The sequence below is a fragment of the Abramis brama genome (genome assembly GCF_963993115.1).
Source record: "Abramis brama genome assembly, chromosome: 16".
NCBI lineage: Eukaryota > Metazoa > Chordata > Actinopteri > Cypriniformes > Leuciscidae > Abramis > Abramis brama.
The window spans coordinates 28,055,289-28,080,116 of record NC_139978.1 but is presented as its reverse complement, the minus strand read 5'-3'; the positions used below and the strand labels follow the sequence as shown (position 1 = coordinate 28,080,116).

At 36.3% G+C, this 24,828-nt stretch overlaps 4 protein-coding genes across 7 annotated transcripts in view; 1 reads left to right on the top strand and 3 right to left on the bottom strand.

The window, feature by feature from the left end:
* osbpl9 (oxysterol binding protein-like 9) overlaps positions 1-6,169 on the bottom strand; it is a 33,807-nt gene extending 27,638 nt beyond the window's left edge. For both annotated transcript variants that reach the window (XM_084086462.1, XM_084086463.1), the window contains exons 1-3: positions 6,027-6,169; positions 4,879-4,929; positions 3,276-3,354 (exon numbers count right to left, since the gene is read on the bottom strand). In XM_084086462.1, coding sequence (XP_083942588.1) covers positions 3,276-3,354; positions 4,879-4,929; positions 6,027-6,137 — 241 coding nt within the window. In that variant the 5' untranslated portion in view covers positions 6,138-6,169. The remainder of the gene's footprint in view (positions 1-3,275; positions 3,355-4,878; positions 4,930-6,026) is intronic.
* A 2,822-nt stretch (positions 6,170-8,991) lies between these two features.
* On the top strand, positions 8,992-17,777 carry LOC311065745 (methylcrotonoyl-CoA carboxylase beta chain, mitochondrial). Of its 2 annotated transcripts, XM_084086468.1 has the most exons (14): positions 8,992-9,133; positions 9,679-9,996; positions 10,095-10,291; positions 10,888-11,066; positions 11,147-11,227; positions 11,380-11,558; positions 13,111-13,303; positions 13,412-13,503; positions 14,571-14,727; positions 15,714-15,836; positions 15,917-16,041; positions 16,127-16,208; positions 16,839-16,966; positions 17,325-17,777. In XM_084086468.1, exons 1-13 carry the CDS (start codon positions 9,114-9,116, stop codon positions 16,923-16,925), a joined length of 1,833 nt encoding a protein of 610 aa, XP_083942594.1. In that variant the 5' UTR covers positions 8,992-9,113; the 3' UTR covers positions 16,926-16,966; positions 17,325-17,777. The 2 variants fall into 2 exon arrangements, with proteins under 2 accessions (XP_083942594.1, XP_083942595.1); XM_084086469.1 differs by lacking the exons at positions 8,992-9,133; positions 17,325-17,777 and adding an exon at positions 9,263-9,317 and having other exon boundaries at positions 16,839-17,142.
* LOC311065746 (retinal Mueller cells isomerohydrolase) lies at positions 17,128-23,108 on the bottom strand. Its single transcript, XM_084086470.1, has 14 exons — positions 23,021-23,108; positions 22,630-22,712; positions 21,623-21,773; positions 20,980-21,087; positions 20,746-20,887; positions 20,224-20,371; positions 20,056-20,137; positions 19,853-19,985; positions 19,585-19,724; positions 19,250-19,379; positions 18,500-18,614; positions 17,749-17,843; positions 17,554-17,665; positions 17,128-17,468 (listed from the first exon to the last, which is right to left on the bottom strand). The coding sequence occupies exons 1-14, from the start codon at positions 23,092-23,094 to the stop codon at positions 17,320-17,322; spliced, it is 1,662 nt and encodes a 553-aa protein (XP_083942596.1). The 5' UTR covers positions 23,095-23,108; the 3' UTR covers positions 17,128-17,319.
* A 692-nt stretch (positions 23,109-23,800) lies between these two features.
* The window catches only part of depdc1a (DEP domain containing 1a), a 9,851-nt gene continuing 8,823 nt past the window's right edge, over positions 23,801-24,828 (bottom strand). For both annotated transcript variants that reach the window (XM_084086459.1, XM_084086460.1), the window contains one exon: positions 23,801-24,828. This exon is cut by the window's right edge and continues 2 nt beyond it. In XM_084086459.1, coding sequence (XP_083942585.1) covers positions 24,687-24,828 — 142 coding nt within the window. In that variant the 3' untranslated portion in view covers positions 23,801-24,686.

The window sequence follows — 24,828 nt, the reverse complement described above, 5'->3', positions numbered from 1 at the left end:
AAACTGACATCAATAAATAAATAAATAAAAAATAACAGATATGGTGGCGATTTATTGTGCATCCATTGCGGTCTCCAGAAAACATAGTGTGTTGCTGCTGCCTTATATCTACAGTATGAAAAAGTGTCGGGCAAGATCTCCAAAATGCTGCGTTCCTGCAGTCTCTCCTAAACTCACTGCAGCTTCCATGTGACTCCCTGCATCATTCCCCTGCCAGCTCTGTCCTGCGGAAACTCGAGAGTTTGACGACAGAGAGAAAAACACACACACGTAGCTCATTCTTCCTCCGTTCAACTGCTCCACGTCTTTTCTCCCTCTCTGTTATTTCTTTCCCCTCAGGAGCATGAATGCAAATGTTGATCCACTGCCAACAGGAGCTCAGTGTCTGAAGCTGGGAGCTTTTAAATGCTGCCTGTTTTTTTCCCCTCTCCAGTCAAGTGTCTGAGAGGAAGACAGGTAGAGGCTTTTAGCTCAGAGAAAATAAAGGGGCTTTCAGGCAGGGCTGATACTGGGCCACAGAAGAGTATGATGAATTATGGATGGTCCTCTAAATAGCAAGTACAGTTCCTCTGCGGCCTGCATTGTGTGAACCTCTCCATACCCATCCTGACCGTTCAACCTAACCGCTAATTCTCAAATGCATCTTGCTGAATAAGGAGGTTAACTACATTCTTACATCTACAGATATGAAAGTTCAAGCTTACATTGCTTTTATCATCATGATAGTGCATTTCTAGAGTTTTACAATGTAATATTTAACAGCATGCTATTTGGTTTAAGCCCAGTTGGCAGCTTGATATAATCCTGATTATATTTCATGTCAAAACAAGAAAACCACAGCACAGCTTCGCTTGGGTTTAATCTGAACACATCTCACTTTACAAATCACTCCCCTATGCACTGACCAAACACACCGCAAAATCACAACAATAATGTTAATAATGTTTTGGTGTCACAAAGTCAAACTTATCCTGGACAACCAGCACAACCATCTAGATAGAAAAAGCTCTGCATTGACAGACGGTGAAACAACGGCAACAGACGCGTTCGTCGGGTTTTGTAAGATCAGTGTGTTACCCTTGTTAGCATCTGTTGCCGTTGGTTGGTGCTTGTTTTCGCAGACTGAACATGTTGAATTGGCGTTTGTTGGGTCTTGGAATGTCTGAGAAGTGACGTACTGTAATCTGGTGACTGTCGGTGTCGGTACATTGAAATAAGCCGTAAAACAACACAATGTCAAGGGATGTGTTAATCTCAAATCGATAATTCACTTTAATAGACCATTGTGCAACAAACTGGTAAGCTCAGCCATCTGCAAAAGGCTGTAAAGACAACACCAAAGGAAATAGCTAAAGATCATGCAAATCACACAAACTCGAACCCAGCATCTAGGCTTTTCTCAGAAGAAATCATTGTAGCAAATTGGTACCTTGAAAACACAATTTGATTTACCAGCAGGACTGCCTACCCTGACCCTGACTCTCAGAGATTGTGAAGTCAATAAGAATTGACTGGAATTGTGGAATTAATGTGTCCTTGCTGAATAAAAGTATTCATTTATTTTTAAAAGAATGCTAAAGTCAGGTCTTTGCGACATAAGAACCACAATCATTGAGGCCACTTTAAAGTAACGAAAAAAACATTTCTATGAAAAACAAACATTTAATTACATTTTACTGTTCTATTCATATAATGTGAGTATTTACATTTAATACAATAAATAAAAGGGAACACATTCTGTGTGCATGCCATCTGAGACTAGTAGGTATAATATTAATAATAACAACAATATTCAAACCTTCATTTGCTCATGTCCACAACAAAATATACAACTTTACTCAAGAATATACCATTCTGAACCCAACATGGCACTCTAACCATAAAGAAAATGCCATAAATAACTAAGACAAGCAACTTGTGTTGCAATTCCGGTCCATTGAAATCAGGAGGCACAAAACCATTTCCGCTGTGGGGTAAATGACTCCTGCAGAAATGGTGATAGGAGAACTGATAGGATGAGTCCCTGAGGATCTAGAGAGGTGGATGGTATGAAGAGATTGTTGAAACCGAAGCCTGCGCTACACACTCATAGAAATACACTATGTAAACGCACACCAGGAAATCAGACATGGCAGGTCGAGTTATGTTATCCCACCATTTAAAAAAATAAAAGGTTTGGATTGGCATATCATAGCACAACTGACATAATACTCCAGAGGTCGGCGATGAATTTTACAGGTCAAAGTGAAAATTAATAAAGAGAAAAAGAATACCTTCATTCCAATATGAGCGAGAAAGCAACAAGACTGATCGCGGGGTGGAATGAGCCTAAAATTATCACTAATGAATAGAAATTATAATCTAAAGATACTATATATGGTCCCGCCAGGTACGCATTTTCAAAACCTGTAACTCTTGAGAACGAATAACACACTCAAAGTAAATACTACCAGCCAACTCCATTAGTAAATAAAACAAGCATGCTCGAGACTAAAAGCAAACCGCAATAAAAAACGGTCACTCCGGAAGATGCAATCAGACGAGTCCCAGCAGAGCGTGACCTTACCCTTCTTACTGTAAAGCCACAGCATACAGTGTCGGAACATAGCAGTGGGTGAGGGCATGGGGAGAGTGAACGCACCCCCGGCAGGGCGGATGCGAAGGGGGGGTGGAGGAGGACAGATGAGCCAGTGAGAGAAGGTGGAGGCTAGAGGCTAAAAACCTGGAGCTCAGCAGCCAGCAGCCTTGCGTAACTCTGCGGTGACACTGTCTGTCCTACCCCGTTTCTCCAAGAGTTCTTCCAGCTCCAGCAGAAATTCAATCCGAGAGCCTCCGGACTCAAATCTTAAAGCTATGAAATCTGCAGATCGTCCCGGTCCGAGGTCGCAAGAGATAAGCCAGACAAATGCACCAGGCCTAATGGATGTGGATTGAGTGCGCGCGACTGATGCGAGTTAAGAGTGGGTCGTGTCTGCATTAGAACGCTGGTTGCTGATGTCATAATCCTCTTTAAAATCAAAATGAAAAAGAGCATGTGGGGGAGAATGAGTAAGCAAGAGCAAAAATAAACAGAGTGGAAAGAGGAGAGGAGGGACGAGGAGCATGGAGAGAGAGAGAGGGAGAGAGAGAAAGAGAGAGAGAGAGCAAGACAGACAGACAAGGCACACGTGATGGCCGCACTTTAAACATCACGGCGAGAGGTGCCAAAGAACAGAAGATGAGAGAGGAGATGGACGAGACAAAGCCCCAGAAGAACAAGAGAACGGAGACCTCACCCTGAAAATGGAAAGTCTTCTGGTCCACGGTAATGGTGAAAGTGCTGTCGTCCTCGTCATCGATTCCTATCACAGCTCCCTGCAAAAAAGAAACGCAGCGAAAGCCATTCAGACTGAGGGACACGTCATTCCCTGCTCTCTCTTTCTCTACGTTCCTCTGCCTCACTCCCTTACGCACATGAGGAGAGAAGAAAAGGGGTGGGAAAGAATGGGTGGAGTAAGGGAGATAAAAAGAATGAAAGGGAGAGGGGAACAAGGCAGGAAGGGAGGGAAAAAGAAAAGAGAGAAAGAGGAAGGAGATGTAAATTGAGAAAGGAGGACAGAGAAAGAGAGAGAGAAACTGCAGCACATTCTGTAAGTATTCCAGGACCAGAGGAAAAACATGCGACTATTAACTCTTTCATCCCTGCTGAACTATCACAACAGATATATAATAACATAAAACATTAAAGAGAGTGGCCTGCAAACATGCCAGGGGTTTATTAAAGAAAACGCTGAAGATATATTAATTTAACTTTAAATACAGATGTACCAAGCAGTGCTTTTACTGGTAACTGAGAGGAAGAGAGCAAGGACTGCTCACAGCAGATCAGACCACAGGCCTTGAGAAAAATAAGCCAACGCCCCAAGCATTTTTAACGTCCGGTTAAATTTAAGTTGACTCGCTCTCAGACAAGAATCAATATCTTATTTACGACTTTAAGCTGTGCAATACATTGACGTTACAGGAGATACACAAAACCCTTTAACTAACACTTGTCAGAGATTTCAGCCATCTAAAATGAAGCATTACTATTGGCATTATAGGGATTAGGCACATAAAACGTGATAATGTATTTTACTGTCTCTAGCCTGTTTTTAAGCAGTAGACTACGACTAAAATACTTACAATACCATGTAGCCTTAAGTTTAACACATTAATTCTATTCTCTATATTATAACAATTCTCCTCTGCATTAAATCTACACGTTTCATGATTGTCCTCTGCATATTAAGATGAAGAGTGTGCCATCTGCTGGTGGACAGTTTTCACAGCATTGTGTTTAATAGGTGAGGCATTTCACTCACCTCATGAACAAGACGCATTTAAATACTGGTTTGTGTGAGGTTATAATAATTCCAGTCAAAACTAATCTTAATGCTAAACTATATAAAGACCTTATGCAACATTTTTGGGAAGGGCCCTTTGTTGTTCTAATATCACAATGCTCCTGTATACTAAGCGAGGCCTACATAGAAATGTTTGACTAAATCTGATGTCGAAAAACTGCACAGTTCTGCACAAAACCCAGACCTGAACCCCTATTATTAGACACCGTAGGGACTCACTAATAGATGCATTCTACCTCTATTAAAAATACAATGTATTAGCCATAAAATCATGTCACATACTTATTGGAAATTCTTCATCCATGCTATAATATCCTGATGGCAGATTCTCAAGGGCAGCCAGGATGAAATTAATAGTATAGCCAAACAAGAATAATAGTCAGAATGAGGACAAGCACAGACATGAGTTAATCACTGAAATGATGGACAGGTAAAAAAGGAGTGAGGCCAGATTCAACCTAGTCCTGCTTTAACAATAAAGAAAGCTTCTTACCCGAAGTCGCACACAGCCTCTTCTAGAGCCACGCATCATCTTGTCCTTGGACTGAAGGAGGGGACAGAGTGATAAATAAAGAGCGGTTTGATTAATGACCAACACAGTGCTAAGTCTCATTTTGACGAAGAAGATTAAAAAAAATTCACAAATTGATGTTGAGTCAAAGACCATACATGCAATAATAACCAACCTGGATTTTATAATATACAGTATAAAAATGGCAGAACGTTTAACGTTTTAATATGACATCCTTTATATTATATTATTTGATAATACTTCTTAAATTATATGGTAGTACACTGGAAACTTAGACTTAATGGGGTACTAGAATAAACTATTTACACACACAATATATATATATATATATATATATATATATATATATATATATATATATATATATATATATATATATATATATATGAATGTATGTGTATTAAGGTAAAGGTATATACGTATATATAATATGAAAGTATCACTTTCAGCTTTATATCTGACAGCTTGTCAGTTGACAATCAGTTCGAGTTGTTGTGTTTTGATTATATGCAGTATTAGCGTCAGAGTAAACCAAGAGGATAGTAGAGATGATTTTTACCCATTTATCATTTACTGAGAGTGTCAATAACCAATCAATGGCTGAAAAAAAACTATGCCTTACATGAGAGCTCTAGCTGTGGATGATTTACTGACAGCAACAGCAGCTCTTAGCTTAGCTAACGTTATTTATCTTGTGTTTGAACATTCTAGATGTTTTCGGATGCTAGACATGCAAGCTAGACATATGCTTTAACACATTTAATACCCAGCAGCTAATGCGTTAAAAACAGCGTTCTGCGTTGTGGACGCCTCAACCCTTCAAAATATGCAAACTAAACTATACTACTGTAAGCATTTTTTCCAAGGGAGGTGTCCTTCCTGTTGGCAACACATCGAGTCTAACTGCTCATTGGCTAATGGCTTCCCCAGCAAAGCATGGATTGGCTGAAGTCGCAGTCACTCAAGCAAACCCCGCCCTAACCAGCTGAGATTCCCAACTCCTGACAGGCCTGCAAGTGCTCGTTTCCCTTCCTATTAAACGATAGTAGAACGGGCCACTAAGCGATCAACCCTCTCTCATATCTCGCAGCCGTTCAAGAAAGACTTACAGTATAATATGACAGCAACCCGGCGTTATAGTCCAGTACGAACCAGCGGTACTGCCACCCCTTCATGACGTTAGTCCATTTGCTCAGCGGCCCCTCCATGATGGACGCCATTTTTACACTTTGCCTGAGCGCTCGCGGGGAGGAGCAGTGCGCGCCGCGGCGAGAAAAAACGTGCGTCTGACGTCACATGCTGAACTATCTGGAAGAATGAATTTGACTTTTCTAAAAGAAAAATTTATGTTATCGATTTGTTTCTACTATTAGGAAAATTTCATATTCATCAAACTAAATGGAGTAACTCAAAACCCAACTTTGCTCATTTTAAAGCAGCCTTTAAAATGTATTTAGAATCTGTAAAGTTTTAAAAAAATCAAAAAGCCCAAAGATCTGTATCGCTGCTAAATGAATTTAATATATGTGTGTGATGCCCTTTATTAGGGCCCGAGCACCGATGGTGAGAGGACCCTATTGTTTTTGCTCCGTTTATTCTTCTTCTTCTTCTTCTTCTTCTTCTTCTCCAAAGTGAATCGCTTTTTAGAGGGCCTTAACGTGCTCGAAAACTCATGAAACTTTGCACACGCTTCAGAAGTGGGGGCTCTAGGTTTCACGTACATGTATGAAATTTGGTACATACATGTAATGACCCAATACCTACAAAAAAGTCTCTTGGAGCATAGCCCGAAACACAACAGGAAGTCAGCTATTTTGAACTTCCTCCTAGATTTTGTGCATTTTTCGTAATTTCCTGATGTTGTACTTTAACGAACTCCTCCTACAGTTTTGATCTGATCCTCTTCAAATTTGGTGAGTGTAATCTTAAGGCCTTTGCGACGTTAAATTGCGAAGATCTTGAGTTTTCATTGAAGGGTGTGCCCTCGGTGGCCTGACAAATGTTCACCCAATTTCGGCCTTCCGGTGATATATGCATGATCAGATAAGTTCTCTGTCAATATTGCTTGCAGTTCCGATGTTGCTAGGCAACCACAGACAGCCTGCAGTAACTCAGGCATTCAATGTCCAATCTGCCCCAAACTTCACATGTTTGATAAGAGTCCTGTCCTGAACACATGACCATGCTCATATTTGGTTATAGCAATAGCGCCACCTGCTGGTAGCAGGAAGTGTGGCAAATACAAAACGTGCTCAAAAAATTATGAAACTTTGCACACGCTTCAGAAGTGGTGAAAATATACGTGTGATGTGGTTTTCAAAATTGGGTGGGGCAAAATGGCTTAATTATTGCCCCTACATTTTGCCCCGGCTCTACGTTTCACGTACAGGTATGAAATTTGGTACATACATGTAATGACCCAATACCTACAAAAAAGTCTCTTGGAGCGCAGCCCTAAACACAACAGGAAGTCAGCTATTTTGAACTTCCTCTCAGATTTTGTGCAGTTTTTGCCATTTGCTGATGTTGTACTTTAACGAACTCCTCCTACAGTTTTGATCTGATCCTCTTCAAATTTGGTGAGTGTAATCTTAAGGCCTTTACTAAAGGCGCCGGGTGGCAGGGGTGCGAGGGCCCTTTTCATCGCTGCTTGCAGCTTTAATCTTTTGTTTGTTTCTTTTTTTTTCAAATTATTGTTGTTTCAAGTTATATTTACCAAATGTGAAAATGTGTATAAGATTTGTATCAAGAACTTGATATCAAACTCTGTAATTTTGAAAATGCAATAAATAAATAAAAAACCAAAAAAACTTGGATGTAACATGTGCAATATATAATGTTTGTATATTGACTTTTGAACAAAGCGGCACAAAATTAATATTAGTAGTATAATAACAGGTCAAACTGTGGAAATTGAATAGTTATGAAAGAAAACTATAAGCTATGCATAGGCTATGTTAAATGTAATAAACTGGAAGGTCTGGGGAATTTGTGACAAATACTGTTTAAAATACTTTATTTTTCATGGTAGCTAGGTTAAATGTGGATAGTCTTGTGATTTTTGTTTAAAATCTATCGTAAACGATAATTTTGATTTAATTTGGACTAATTAGTCAAAGTCTGTTATAGTTTTAGACTGTGTGAAACTGTTAGCCTGTATCTGCACTTACTAAGAGCAATATAGACTATTTGTTTTGTTTTGTTTTGTTTTGTTTTACACAATAGAATGGACAAATTGTACATGCGTACTTCTGAAAGCCAAAGAATATGCCTATTTGGAAATAAAAAAAATAAAAAAAAACTCTTTATATGCATTAAAAATGCATTACTTGAAGCATGGGTGGTGATTTGTACACTCCTTCTTCTGCATATTAAGATTGATAATAAAGAACTAGAAACAAGGACATTTTATGGCATAAAATAGATGAGAAATATTTAAGATTATATTTTCTTTAATATTAAAGCCTGGGTCAGTAACATAATTAAAAATTTGGAACTTCTTTGTACAAATGAGATACTATTAATACCTATATATATATATATATACCTACTACTATATCTTTTTATTAATATTTTGAATTATTTTTTTCCTGTTTTATTGTCATTTTAGCCAACGTTTTGGTATTTTTTTGTGTGATTAAAAAAAATATATAAATGATTTTATATTGTTTTTTAAATATGCAATATAAAGTTATTCTTTTTTTTATTTCAGTTTTAGTTGTAGTTATTTTAATACATCAAATTAAACTAAATGAAAATAATAAACGTTGCTTTGGCAACTAGCTGAAATAAAATAAGTGTAAGCTCTTTTATAGGCCTATATTCTATATTATTTCAGTTAATGTTTATTTTAATTTAAGGAACGGAAAGTGATTTTTATGGTTTCAGTTAACTATAATAACCCCGCTTTGTACAAAATATTGTTTTCCACAGTGCATAAATAGAATACAATAGAACAGAATAGAAAAGAATACAATGTCTAGTACTATTGTTACTGTATGTCATCATGGCTTATGATGAAAACCAACAGCGTTTGTGGTGGTATATACTGCGCTCTAGTGGCCATTATTTCATATTGTAGTCTGTGCATTTAATCACAATCACAAACGTTCCTTTATGCTTGTTTCCGTCCATACTTATTTTCTTGTTACACTATAACAAGTTCATTTTTTTAGACCTTTACCTCTCGTCTCATCATGTACTGTTGTATGTTAAGGTAAGATATTCTGCTAAATGTTAAGGTAAACTAATTTGCCTTCGCCGTTTTCGAAAGTTTTGCTTTTACAATCCCACCAGTGATCTCATAGCGACCTTTGACACACTTATAAAGAAAGAAAAATACAGCAGCAAACTGCGTAAGAAGAATCGTTTTTAACAGAAATATCAATGCAAAGTGAAAGGTATTGCTTTGTTGCTTTGAACAATTTCTTAAAATGTATTATTAAAACACATTATTGTGATATTGTATAGTACTATATTTATAATGTATACACGTTTATAACTGGTGCAGTAGAAAAGTATTTCGTCTCTAATATTTCAGCTCAACATTGACACCTGCTAATTCATATTTCTTGCGCGTTAGCATGTTTGTGTACAAAACTTCAAAACACTTTAATTTCTGCAATGACAAATACCAACTTTATTGTATTGCATCGATGATACAATGAGTCATAAATAAGCGTAGGTGTCTTCTTTACCTCACAAGCCCAATTTATAATTTCCAAGAGATACATATAACATGCATGTCTCTTATTCCACCAGGTCTTGCCATATAAAAGGGAATAAATTCATACAACTCACTAGAGCATCATTCTCTCAAAATCCACAGTCATGGGATACATCATTAAAGCTTCCCAGCTGCACTGTATACCACTGCACACATTCACCTGTTTCAGGAAGTGTGTGGCAACCCTTGACGCACGGGACACATCAGCCAGCAGCATCACATCGCTGTATGAGCTCCACTGTGCGCAGGAGACGCCTGCCAAGTGCCTTTCCAGTTCTAGATGGAACATTTCATCCAGCTCTCAGACATGTATATGAAGCGAATCTCAGGAACAGCCTGATCTGTCAGCAAAAGTAAATCGGAGATTTTTACCCTTACATTACAGTATTTCCCTTATCATAAAATTGATCATGTGATATTCACCCCATGTAATGTTGTCTTGTTTCATCAGATACCTTGAACACAAGGAAAAAGTAATGAGGGGTGGTGGTGAAAACGCCATAGTACGGCATACGCAGAGGAATCGGAAGGTCCTGGTACGAGACAGGCTCCGCATGCTGCTGGATGATGAAGATTATTTAGAACTTTCTCCTTTCGCCGGACTTGAGCTGCCCTATGGAGACATTCCAGCTGCAGGCTGTCTCACAGGTACAGGAATACAAAATATAGAGAAAAGTGTTATGTTTTATAAAATAAATAAGTAATCAATTTTACTAGGCATTGAAAAAGAAGAGAAAAAAATCCTTAAAAGAATTTCAGTCATGCTTCTTGAAGATTGCATGACTAAAACTTTGCTATCAAAATACATAAATATTGTTAATAATCAATAAATAAAAAATGAAATCGGTTACACTTTATTTTAAGGTGTCATTGTTACAGTGTAGTTATATATTTAAGTACTGAGTGATATTAAGCTACTACATATACTTACTATAGGGTTAGGGTAGGATTAGGATTTGGTTTAGGGCTAGTTGCATGTAATTATGTATAATTTACTGTTATTACTATGGTAAGTACATGTATCATATGTAACAAGGACACTGTAAAATAAAGTGTTACCATAAAATTAAATAAATATGGCCTTTTTCTCTCTCTTTTTCAAATTCACTATTCAAACGCTGTTCTGTATATTTGTTCGACATAATATTATTAGACTTATTAGACATTAATTAATATTAAAATATTTGTGCATAGGTATTCCTCTCAAATGGCTTGCTTAGTAACAGTGTTATTGTTTTCCACAGGAATTGGTAAAATTAATGGACTTTGGTGCACGTTCAGCGCTAATGATGCCACTGTGAAAGGAGGTACAGCGTATCCCATCACAGTTAAAAAGCAGCTCAGGGCGCAATATGTGGCTATGCAGAATCGTTTGCCTTTCGTTTACTTGGTGGACAGTGGTGGCGCATTTCTGCCTCTTCAGGTAACATGCATTACTTGCCATGAAGATCTCTGAAATCTCTTAATGGTGCATTAATGGTTGTGCAATTGCTCTTTCAATAGTCAGAGATCTTTCCTGATAAAAACCATGGAGGACGCACCTTTTACAATGAAGCAGTTATGTCAGCAATGAAGATTCCTCAGGTATTAAATAGTCATTAAACTATTTTACAATATACAGTATATATATATATATATATATATATATATGTGTGTGTGTGTGTGTGTGTGTGTGTGTGTGTGTGTGTGTAATGCTGAATATTTAATCTGATGCAATGTGATGTGTTGACCTCTAGGTTTCAGTAGTGTGTGGGTCATGCACAGCTGGTGGTGCCTATGTCCCCACTATGTCTGAGGAGGCGGTGATTGTCCACAGGATAGGAACAATATTTTTAGGAGGTCCGCCCTTGGTGAAGGCTGCAACTGGGGAGGAGGTTTCTCCAGAGGACCTGGGAGGAGCCAGGCTACACTCAGAGTATGCTGTTTCCATTGCGTGATTGCATTCTCTTACACGATGATCTCTCCAGAGCAGTGGTTCTTAATTCCTGTATTTCGACAACCATGTTTTGATTGATGAGTATTGATGAATATGTGGTGCTTTACAGACCCAGCTTTGTCTCACTGATTGTCTGATTGTTAAAGGAGAACTCTGGTCAATTTTAACATTGAGCTCATTGTTTTGTAAATTCGGAGTGCTGTCAGTACAGAGAACAACGACAAAAATCGGTGTTGCCTACACCGTGTTATCCTCTTTTTAAAATTTGCACCCTGTTGACTTCAATGGGGCAAGTTTTGAACCTGCTTGACTACTACTATCGACAGTCGACTACTATGGACTTCGACCGAAAACAGGAAATAAATACAGGTATGAGCGCTGGCCGAATTAACTTCATTTTTATTCATATCTTTCACATCTACTGCAGTCAGATTCACCGTGTTCACTCTGAAGGAATCACTCACATTGGCTGTGCACTTGTAATGACACATCAAGGATGTTAAGAGGCTAAAAGCAGGTTTAAAACTTGCCCCACTGAAGTCAACAGGGTGCAAATTTTAAAAAGATTTAAATTTTTTGCAGATTTTTGTCGTTGTTCTCTGTACTGACAGCACTCCAAATTTACAAAAAAATGAGCTCAATGTTAAAATTGACCGGAGTTCTCCTTTAAAGCAGAATAGAGTATTCAAACTTATGTAAACCAGTTGCATACCTCCTATAATATAATATAATATAATATAATATTCATGAAATGAAATATAAAAGTAATTTCATCTCTCTAATAATAAGAAAATTATAAATAAAATATATAGAGAATAGAGTATTCAATAGAGTATTCAAACATATGTAAAGCAATTGCATACATCCAGTATAATATAATAATATAATATAACATAAAACTAATATTGTAAATGCATATTAACAATATTATGCATCCTGCATATATATTCTCAGCTGATAATAATATAATATTTTATAATAAAATGAAATGAAATACAAATTGCACACCACTAATTTATAAATAAAATATTATTAATATGATATAATAATTAAACATAATGCTAATATTGTAAATGCACATTAAAAGTGTTATAAATGCATCCTGCATAGATTTGCTCAGCTGATATAATAGTATAATATATTATATTAGAATGATCATAATATTAATACAACGAAATACAAAGTAATTGCATCCTTCTAATAATGAGAAAAGTATAAATAAAATATTATAATATAATATATTAATTGAACATAAAACTAATATTTTAAATGCATATTAACAATATTATAAATGTACCCTGTATATATATATGCTCAGCTGATAATATAATATAATAACAAAGTAATTGCATCTCTCTAATAATAAGAAAATTATAAGTAAAATACTATTCATATAATATAATAATTGAACATAATACTAATATTGTAAATGCATATTAACAATATTATAAATGCATAGTTTTGCTTAGCTGATGAAGACTTTGCATCTATTTTTATTGTAAATTTCTTTTCTCCTTGCCTATATCTCCAGAGTGAGTGGCTGTGTGGACCATTTTGCCACAGCAGAGAATGAGGCATATGAGTGTACAAGAAACATCATCTCCACCCTAAACTATGAGCTCCCAGAGGAAGACGACACTCAGGTTGAGGAGCCTCTGTACAGCACAGACGATCTCATGGGCCTTGCACCTCGTTGCTACAATCACAGTATGGATGTCAGACTGGTAAGGACTCTTGCACATGCGTAGTTTTAGACTTACACCATACATGCTGATGTTTCACATGGTTTGTGGATGTTCATTTACTCATTTCTTTCTTTCAACTCTGTTTAGATTGTGAGTCGCCTGTCCGATGGTAGTCGGTTTCAGGAGTTCAAGGCCCGTTACGGTACCACCCTCCTCACTGGGTTTGCCAGAATTGAAGGGTAATGGTAGTTGGATTTTTTATGAGATATTTTAAATATTGAGTAAGTGGCATGTTAAATGTCTTTCTACAAACTACTAGAAAAGTAAATGTAAAGATAAAACAATTAACCCTAAAATTAAAGATTTTATGCACCAAGTCTGACCAATCAAGATCTGAGCAGGATGTGGATTAAGAAAAGGAATCTTTTTCTACTGAGATTTCAGATCATGGGGAGCCAATCTCCTCGAGCACCTTTTATCTGATCAAACAAAGAGCGTCTCTGAGAACTGCTTTGTTGCCATGGCAATGTGAAACTCATACCAAATGAATGTGAAACCAAAATGATAAACATACGTCAGAGATCTTCAGGGGTTACGTCATGTTTAACAATATTACTCTGTATTTTTTATTTAACACTTTACAATAAGGTTTCATTTTTTAACTACTTAAGTTAACATGAACTAAGAATGAACAATACTTTTACAGCTTTTATTAAACTAAATACTTACTAATACATTATTAAAATCAGAAGTTGTATTTGTAACATTAGTTAAACTAACATTAATAAAGATTAATACTGTAACAAATGTATAGCTTATTGCTATCTCACGTTAAATAATACATGTTAACAAATGATAGCTTATTGTAAAGTGTTGCCATTTTTACTTTCACCTTTACTTAATTAGCAGTGCTTGCCATAGCAATCATCACTGCATTAATTGCTCATACTTTATAGTTTTTACCACATCATTTGTGCTATGTGAGGAGAGTTTTTTTTTTTTAAACCTTTAACCCAGTGGACAAAAAAACAAGTGAATAAATCTTAGAAATTTAATTGAAATCTTAGCAATATCTTGGGGCCAGAATTTCATGAAGGCTTATTACAATCAGTTAACCCAGAAGTTGCTCTGAACTGCTTAACAACCGCATAGCAATGCCCCGGCAACCACCCAGAACATAATATCAGTGTCTGTCAGTTTTGCATCGGCAGACTTCAGTTACATTTTGAGAAAATGTAAAAATCTAGTTTCTTTCTTTACTATGATTAGATTTAAAGCTGGTTTTATTCTTCCCCTCAATCTTCAGACTTCAGATTGGAATTGTGGCAAATAACGGAGAGCTGACATATGAAGCTTCCCTGAAAGGCAGTCACTTTGTTCAGCTGTGTGACCAGAGGGACATTCCTCTGATCTTCCTGCAGAACACGGCACCAGAACCTGCACACACACACTCACAAACCAAGGTGCATCAGAAGACATTTTTATGCTGACTTTCCATTACATTCTTTAAAATAGAAGTCATTATCCTTTTCCAGATATTACATTTGTTGTAGTGTGTTTGTGAATGTAAAATGTCTGCAAAGTTTCTAAGATCAAAGTGCGTGATGAAAAAATAACGATTCTGAACTACCTGAAACGAGTCATCAGTGATCCCAATCTTACTTCTTGCACAAACTTGCGTAGGTTTGTAACAAATTTACATACATAATTCCAGCCTTTGTCTACTTTGTCCCACCCTCAAACACTGTAGTTGTAGGAGAGGCCTGGAAGAGTTTGGTTTTGTGTTGTCAACATGTCGAAAAAATTTGTTTTATGCACAAATCCACTTGCATGCACTTCCAAAGGATGAGGACTCGGGCTCGAATTGATACGGTATTGGATTGACGCCAATCACGCCATCATTACTGTTCGTATCACAAGTGCCGGGGAAGCGTCCAGAGCTGAAATTCAGATATGGTAATTGGCATTCAGATATGGTAATTGGCATTTTGTTTCGGACACGTACTGCAAGTGGTAGACAAATCACAAAAGACTGGGCCATCTGACCAATCAGAGCAGAGTAGGCTCTCGGAAGCAGGGTTTAGAGAGACCAGATCCATGATCGAAGCATTTCAGACACTGAGAAATGAGGGGATGCTGCAATGTGTTTTATGAGAAAACTAAAATGTTTTTTTATTTTTTTTTATCTTGGATGCATGTAAACCTATTGTAGGAAACTTCCAAAACAAAACCAGAAACCTTTAAAATAGCAAAATAAGGGCACTTTAAAACATGCAATGATATACAGAAAACTGCAGTAGTTTCCACTTTGACACAAATATGTTTTTTTAATGGAATGATATCTGGCCCTGTTCGCACGCCATCTTGTTTTACTTTGTTACTTGCTCTCTTTTCTCCCTCCCTCGCTTTATTCCTCTAAACCTCTCTTTCTGTTTCCCATCTCTCTTAGGCAGAGCTCAACACTAACAGACTGAAGGCTCAGGGTTCCATGATGTCTGCTGTGGCTTGTGCTTCTGTTCCCAAAATTACTGTGGTTATTGGAGGATGCCATGGAGGTGACAGCTATGCTATGGTCAGTCTGTAAACCCATCATTTTGATGTATATTAACACACTGAGTAGTTTAATACATTTTCTGAACCCTTTTTTATTAGTGCGGAAGGGCTTTTGACCCTAACTTCCTGTTCCTGTGGCCCAATGCAAGAGTGTCGATTTTGGCCCCAGGCCACTCGGATGCATTTGTGCAGACTGAAGAGGAAATTACACAGATTAATGAGATGTAAGAGCCAGTGTAACAGGATGTCCATAACTGGCTGTTATAAAGGTGTATAAAAAATAAAATAATTATTTATGTCTATGTAAAGGTTGGAGGAAGAGAGTTCAGCATTCTTTTCCACCAGCAGACTGTGGGATGATGGTGTTATTCTACCTCAAGACACCAGAAAGGTAAAAGAAAAGAGAAACCAAATTGATTTGTGATGTGGTTTAGGTCATGCATTTTTCACTGTTACAAATAATAGACCAAAAAGCACAGACATGAATCCCGACTTTTCACTGGATGGCCTTAATGAATAACAGCTGTTGAGGTTTTCAGTGGAGTCACTGAAGTAAACCCAAGTGCTAACAGCACTGGATACCTTAAATAGGCAAAACTAGTGCTCTGAATACTTTTTATAATAAAACAAAATATTTCTTTAAAATAAATGCCACTTGTTTTGATATTTTGTAATCTAATGCAATGAAACAGAAGTTGAGATAGTCTTTTCTTAAATTTTGGGAAGTATATCCGAGACAAACGGCTTCTTGAACAAGAAAAAAAATGTAGGGCGGGACTTGATTTTGTTTAGCGGGAATTGATTGGATGGTTGTGGTTTGCTGTTGCTGTGATGTCATGTGAGTGACAGGTTGTCCTGCCCTCATGCCAGTAAACACACGGCAAGATGTCACTGCAAATGGGAGGGGAAGTTATTTATAATAAATACTGCATAAAACATAAGATTTTCTTCAAAATATGTATTGCACTCTTGAGTTTGAAAATAAAAGCTTTATAAAATATATCCTTCTGTTTCCTTTTAGGTTTTGAGCAAGTGTCTAAAAATCATTAAGCAACACGAGTATCAATTGTCCAGAGAGAAGATGAGGACTCCTTTTCTCCGACTGTAACACTACCAGAAACCTCAGTGGACTTTATAAACTTGTATAAGGTCTTTTATTAAAGTTATAAACTCACACATATCTTTAATTTAATGACAGTTTGCCTGTTATCAGCAGCAGTGCCTTACTGTTGTTATTTTCTGGCTGATGTAAAATAAACAATTGTGCAAATGGAATTATACTTGTGAAAAAAATAAATGAAGTAGAAATTATATTTTTGAAACAATCAATCGAGTCTTATAGTTGATTCAAACAGTACACATTACCAAAACTCTGTAGCATTATAAGCATATCAGGTCATATAACTGGCCCAATTAAAATAGCAACAATAACATGAAATTATATTACATGTAAACTAAAAAATAGTCTGTTTACCAACATACAAAGTCCTGTTTATGATCCTCTAAGGTTTGTACATGCCATGGAGAGTGACAGGAATGATGACATCAACCTCTGCACGTGCTATTTCTGTCAGGTCAGCGGCATTGAGTATGAGGAGGAACGCTGGCTTCTGGGAAACTCCTGGTTTTACTACAATACTCAGAAGAACACCTGAGAAAAGCACAAGAAAGACTTATTTATTTCAAGAGAATAAACAGATCTGAAATATATGTTTGTTTAGTAACGTTAGAAATACCGTCATCTTCTTCTTTAGCATCAGGGCTTTGCACAAACAGTGCTTCGGATGGATAGGCATCTGGCTCCTGCCATATCCATGTTTCTTTGCTTTTCACATTCAACTTGCAAATCTAAAACCCCACAAAAATTCAACAAATCACACATTGAGCAAACGTTGACATGAAAAATGTTTTCTGTACCATGTCACACCCACCCGGTCTGGAATAAAGTGGTTTAGCCCGAGTCCATAAGCAAAGGTGTAATTTTTTCCACAGTATTTGCTATAGTTGATCTGAGGAAACTCAAAAGCTGAAACACAAAAAGAACCCAGAGAGAAAATGTTTTGAATCTACTTCATAAATTATGTATACTATTAATATTTACATTTAAATATTTAAGTATTCCATTATTCAAATTTTAGGTATCATTTTTGTTTAGGGTTCAATTCTCACTGTTAACTAGTTGCTTATTAGCATGCATATTACTAGGATATTGGCTGTTTATTAGTACTTATAAAGCACATAATGCCTTATTCTGCATGACCTTATTCTACATCCCTTAATCCTACTCAATACCTAAACTTAACTACCTTACTAACTATTAATACGCAGAAATTAGGAGTTTATTGAGGCAAAAGTCATGGTTAAAGGGTTAGTTCACCCACAAATGGTCAAAAAATTTCATTTTTGGGTGAACTAAACCTTTAAGTCATAAGTCAAGTTAGTTAATAGTGAGAATTGGATCCTAATCTAAAGTGTGACCACATTTTAACTAAGTATTGAATATCAATATAATAATCCAAATAATTCTTGTTATTTTGTTATATCAAATTTTTTACAGAATTAAAAAAAACATGGGATTTGCGCATCTAATGATTAAAATTGAAATGGACAGCAAAGTTGACCATATTCATGAAAAATGCCAGTTAAGGGGTTACTTGTGTCATTTGGTGTTGAATTATTTACCCTGACGTGGTCCAGAGAAAAGGACCTCAGGTTCGAGCCAAACGCTTCCATCACTTCCCATGACAGCAGTGGCTGTGGTGTATGGAAGAGAAACCAAATTCTTCCCCTGCTCTTCCTACAAAAACAACGAAATAATGAATTAAAAGACTGTTAAAATATGGGTTGGGTTAAAATAAGGAATGGGTTTTTTTTTGGATTGTAATGATAGAGACAAAAAGATTAAGAAACAAATTGAAGTCAATCTTTCCAATTCAAGTCAATCTGAACTCAATTGCTCTCGAGGTGAAGTAGGATCATGATATCCAGGGTAATTATAGTTAACTAAAACCAAAACTAAAACCATACAAAATGTTGCTACTTGATAAGCTTATTTTATTTCAGCTAGCTTCCAGGGAAACATTTCTCATTTTCATTCAGTTTAACGATGTACTAAACTAAATCAAAAATAAAAATTAATAAAAACTATATACACATATAAAAAAACAATAAAAATGACCAAAAAAAAAAAAAAGACTAAAACTTTACAATTGAAATGAAAAATATAAAACATTGTTGTTACTTGAAACAAAATATATATATAAAAAAATCTACTTGCCAAGGAAGCATTTCTCATTTTCATTTAGTTTAACTTGATGTAATAAAATTTCTACAATTAAAATGAACAGAAAATACACAAATAAAGATTAATTCAAACTATTAATTCAATTCTATCAATCTCAAAGACACTGAAATAACACTGATATCTCTCACCCTGTGGATGTCCAGTGGAAGCACGTATCTCCGCACCTCTGGCTGTGGAGCTCTCATGGCTGCTTTTTTGAGTTCCTCCCAATTTTGCCTCACGTTTGCCAAATATAGATAATTATACACAAAGTCATACCTGTCAATCAGAGAAAGGGGACCACAGATGATCACCACTGTATCACATTTTCTCTCCTCTGGCCATGTTTCCTGCCATTATCAAATACATGTGCAAAGTGTTTTTTGTTGTGTTTTTTATTTTTTATTTCTGTATTTTGTTATTTGGGCTTTTTACAGGGTTATCTAAAGCTTCAATAAATATAAAAAAAAACAAGTAATCATACCCTTTCCAAGTGCAAAGGTCAACAACAATAAAGCCTTGGTCCTCATAACAGTTAATGTGATGGAAAACATTAAAGGCAGATGTTCTGAATTTGTGGTTGATGTATTCTCCAGGATTCTTGGTAGCCAGATGAAACCACGTCTAGGAATGTAACCAAATAAAATAGGATGAGGCAACATACAAAATACCTAGAGCATTTTTTCCCCCTTCCCAAACAAATAATTAACCACGATTTGAAGATGATATAACACAAGTAAGCTCGGACTTACACCCATTCTGTCATTTGACTCAAAGCAGTCCATGTAGTTTGTCCCTCTGATGCTCCAAGAAGTCAGAAATTTCAGCAGATTGATCTTCACCGGAGTCTCAACAAACACAAAGTGGTTCTCCGTCATGCCAAAGCTGTATAATATATATCATTATATTAGTTATTAATACTATTATTTAGAAAATATTATATTATATTACCAACCTATGGACGTAGGATGGTTTGAATCTCTCACTGCTTGGAAACTGAACCAAAACCTTTGACTTTTCAATTGGATCGGATTTATCTGATTAAACAAATAATAAAAAAGTCAAACACCTTCTCATAAAGCATTAATAAGACCCTTTTATGCCAACAAAGCATCATACCAACCTTCTTGTGGTGGAGGGATCTTGACAATGTTGTAGGCCAGCGACATGTTCTTCCCAAAGCAGTTTCCAATGTTATATACAGTACCATCTGGTTCAGTATGTGGATGTGCAGTCACGCCGTTGACTGAGAGATAGTTGCAGAGGTCCACCTATGGGCAAGTAGAGATGGTACAGTATTTATGCTTTTGTTAATGGGCTGAAAACTAGGTGACAGAACAAAAGCCCCTTTTAGACATTCTGTTGACTATAAGTAACGTTGCACCTCCATGTCAACTAACTCTCATTAGAGTATTAGTAGACTGTCTGCTTAATATCAGCTAACATTTTATTGTCGTGGTCCTCCAACAGACATTCTACTGACTATAAGTAACTCTGCAAGCATGTCATCTTATTCTCTAACCCTATCCCTAATAGTCTACTAAATCATAATCAACTAATACTCTAATCAGAGTTAGTTGACATGTAGGTGCAACGTTACTAGTATAAAGGGATCATCGTTTTAAAATGTAACCCAAAATCCTACCTTTTTTATCGTTTCGAGGGTATCAGGATCAACTTTGGTTATGTAGTTTGTTTCCGTGCAGGCATAGAAGTCCTCACCGATGGGGTAGATGTTGACAAGGCAGTTGTCTGTCACCTCAATCCCTTGAAAGTAAGTGAAAAACCTACACCAAAAGTAGATGCACAATTGAGAGTAAATATTTTTATGGCATTATTCTATTCCCAATTCAAATTGAACATAAAATACTTTCCAGACCTGGAAAATATGTTTTTGCATGGATCTGGATACGCAGTGGTGCCAAACTCTGTGATCACCACCCTTTTCTCCGTCATGGCTCTGACATAAGCATCACTTCTGATAAACCTGAAGTTCAAGACGCCAGTTAATATGCGTTTTAAGTAAAATCTCAGTTCTTTATTGTATAAACCACTTTTCACAAAACAAATCAGTCCAGGCATTTAAACTCAGTTATGAGTTTAAATGCCTACAACTACTACTACTACTACTACTACTTGATGGTCCACTTTACACATTCTACTAACTATAACTTGCAACTAGTTTGCAATTACATGTCAACCAACTCTTGTTAAAGTATTAGAAGACTGTTAGGTTAGGGTTAGTAGAATAAGTTAACATGTAGACCTAGTTTCAAAGTTACTTATAGTAAATAGAATGTCTGTTGGGGGACCAACAAAATAAAGTGTTATTAAGCAGACAATAAACTAATACTCAAATGACTGGTAGACAGTTGACATGTAGTTGGAAAGATACTTATAGTTAGGAGAATGTCTAAGTGCTACAAAGTGCTACCCTTATTGCAAAACATTTAGGTAGTCATAAACTCAATTTGGGATGCAGTTTATTTATATATTTGGGCACAATAAACAAAGGGTTTTACCTGCGGTGATAGGTGACATGTCCATCCTTCAGGTCAAACTTGTGTATGAGAGCCTGGCCATCAAAAAGGTGGTATAAAGGTTCATCTCCAATCTCAAATAGCCCAGGGCCCATGCGGAGCAGACTGCCAGTAAGCCATGCAGGGATTTTGCCTGCAGAGAGTGAGAGAAGGTTCACTTTAAAGAGATAGTTCGCTCAAAAATGAAAACTCTGTCATCACCCTCATGTCGTTCCAAACCCGTGAGACTTTCGTTCATCTTCAGAACACAAATGAAGATCTTTTTGATGAAATCTGAGAGCTTTCTCTCCCTCCATTGACAGCTATGCAACTACTACTTTTGAACAGTTCATAAAGAGATCGTACAAATAATCCATATGAATTGAGTGGTTTAGTCCAAATTTTCTGAAGAGACTCAATCGCTTTATATAATGAACAGATTTAATTTAGGCGTTTATTCACATATAAACATTGATCAGTGAACACAAACAGAAACACAACCGAACCTGCTTGACACATATCAAACGGAAGCTCAAACGTGCTGCGTAACACGAGAATGAACCTCATTGGTACTCGCACGTCAAGAAACATGCTTGAGCTTTTGTTTACCCCAACTGATGTGTGAGTTGATGTGTATCTGAAATTGTGTGGTTGTCTCTTGTATTGTATTGTTTGTTGAGCCCTTGTCTAAAGACAATTTTCTACCCCTGTGGGGATAGACAATAAAGCTTTTTTGAATTTTAAATTTGAAAAGAAAGTCGTATGGGTTTGGAACAACATGAGGGTGAGTAATTAATGACAGAATTTTCATTTTTGAGTGAACTCTCCCTTTAACCAAGCAAATCCTTCACCCCAAAATGACTATACAGTAAAACAGCTCCCATATGACTACCAGGCATAAGCCACAGCTGAAACAGCATTTTCCCTTCAATGAAACCATAAAGTAAATAAGAAGTAAAAAGTATCAAAACTTGAACATGCTTGATTAATAATATTATAAGCATACAAACCTGAGACATGAGCAGGAATGGGCTCAGCTAACTCTTCACACGACTCAAAGATTTTTTTATAGCCACTGGCTGGGTGTTCAAGACTATAAATGAAAACAGATGTCCAAATTTTTAGCATATGAGCTAGAAGGTAACATCAAAAAGAAATCAAAACAACTAAACTTATACAAATAAACTCATTTTTCTTGAGGCATTATTCTAAATTATATTAATTATTATACATAAAGCCACAAAGCTCAAAGGAAACAACTGAATAAGAAACATACATTTTAAAAAGATTTAAATACCACATTTTGCAAACATTTATAATAAATTAAGAATGTTTTCCCCTACCAAAGAACATTCGCGCAATCTGAGCAGTTTGACTGAGAGGGAAAAATCCATTACTCACCGGCTGTCCATGTTAAACTGACTTTGAAGCGAGATGATGCCTATGTGTGTAAAACAGAACTGCTCCGTTCCCATGAACAGCCACGGAGTCTTAGAACTCCTCCTCTGAAGGCTCGAAAACAAAAATCCCTTTGTGTCCGGACCAAGAACATTTTCACTAATGTTTACCTTCCTGAAAGAGGCTCAAATACCTGTGGTGAACTGGGTTAGTTTGCGGAGATCTTTCTTGTGACCATCTTTGAGGTTGTTGTTTTTTATATTAGAAATGAAAGTAGCCTAATGAAGCACATTGTTATTTCAAGATAAATAAATAAAAAAAATGAATACTTTAAGATGACTTTACATGTTACTACATGTACTTACTATAGTAATAACAGTAACTAACCCTAAACCAAACCCTATAGAAAGTACATGTAGTTAATTAATATTATAACTTATTTGAGTAAGTACATGTAACTACATCACCTTAAAATAAAGTGTAGCCTAAATAACCAAGACTACTATACAAGAGGTTGCCAACTGTCAATAGTCTAACAAAAGACACAGGAATGTGGCATGTGAAGAGGCATTTCATTCATCACATTTTCTTTGTTTACTTCCCTGGATGGTTTCTTGGGTCAGGGCACCATGTCATTCATAAAAGGAGACTGGATGTGAATACAGATGAAGGTCCACAATGCAGCACTCATGTCCTAACAAATCAGAGACTAAAATGACATATGCATAAATGTTTATATCTTTCAAATATTGGCAATCAAATATCACACAAAAAAAATAATGCTTCGTTTAAAGGTTTATTGCATAGATCAGGAACAGTATTACAAAAGTATTTAGGGTGATAGAATAAAGTAATAACATAAAACGCAATCGATTTGGCTCACTTATGCCCATTAACTCAATACAGTAAAACTAGGCCTACATGATGACACAGATAAATCAATCTCTATCCAAATTTAGGCTTTCATTCTTAATACACAAGCAACTGAAACGGAGTACAGTAACTTGAGTGTAAGATGATCCATTCACACCAATACAAGACAAAAACAAGCAAATATGAGTACATATTACAGACCAGAAAGAAAATAAAAGAAATAACACGTTAGCTAATTTTGAGATGAAAAACAGTGCAAATTAGTCCATACTAGCTTAATAGCCAGGAACTCCCACATCACACAGAAAACTGTTGTTAGTCTTTAGAAGTCTGAGTAAACATTTTCCGTGCAACCTGAATATTGAAAACACCTGAAGACACACAAAAACTGATAATAGAAAAACAAGAGACATAAAACAATGTTATAAGACTAATTGTTAAAAAAAGAAAATCTTCATTTTGTTTAAAGGAGACTCCATGTAAACAGTATGTCAAGCTGTTTATTTGCTGTGGGTTCTCCAAGTTTTGTACTTACTACTACAATACGAATGACTGAAAGCTCCCAATAACTTACAACAAATCACACACCTTAAATAAATAACATTAAAACTGACATCTGTATTAAAACTAGGGGGAAAAGACCATTAAAAGTCACTTCACGGGAGAGAAATACTTCAATTGAAGTTACAGTTCAGATTATACTGATGCGATCCAATGTTACGGCAAAAGATCAGCTAAAGGTCTTTAAACTCAGTCTCCCAAAATATCATTCATTCATGAGGTTTTTAAGAGGTATTCAGTTTCGAATACTGAAGGTTTTTGGTTTCTTGATGCTTAACAGCATTGGCGGTTTTATCTTTGGTTTATCTGCAAAAAGCTGAGCTTCACTCTCTGTTGTGGGAAAACGTCTCAAGTAGATGTCAGGATATTCCTTCTGA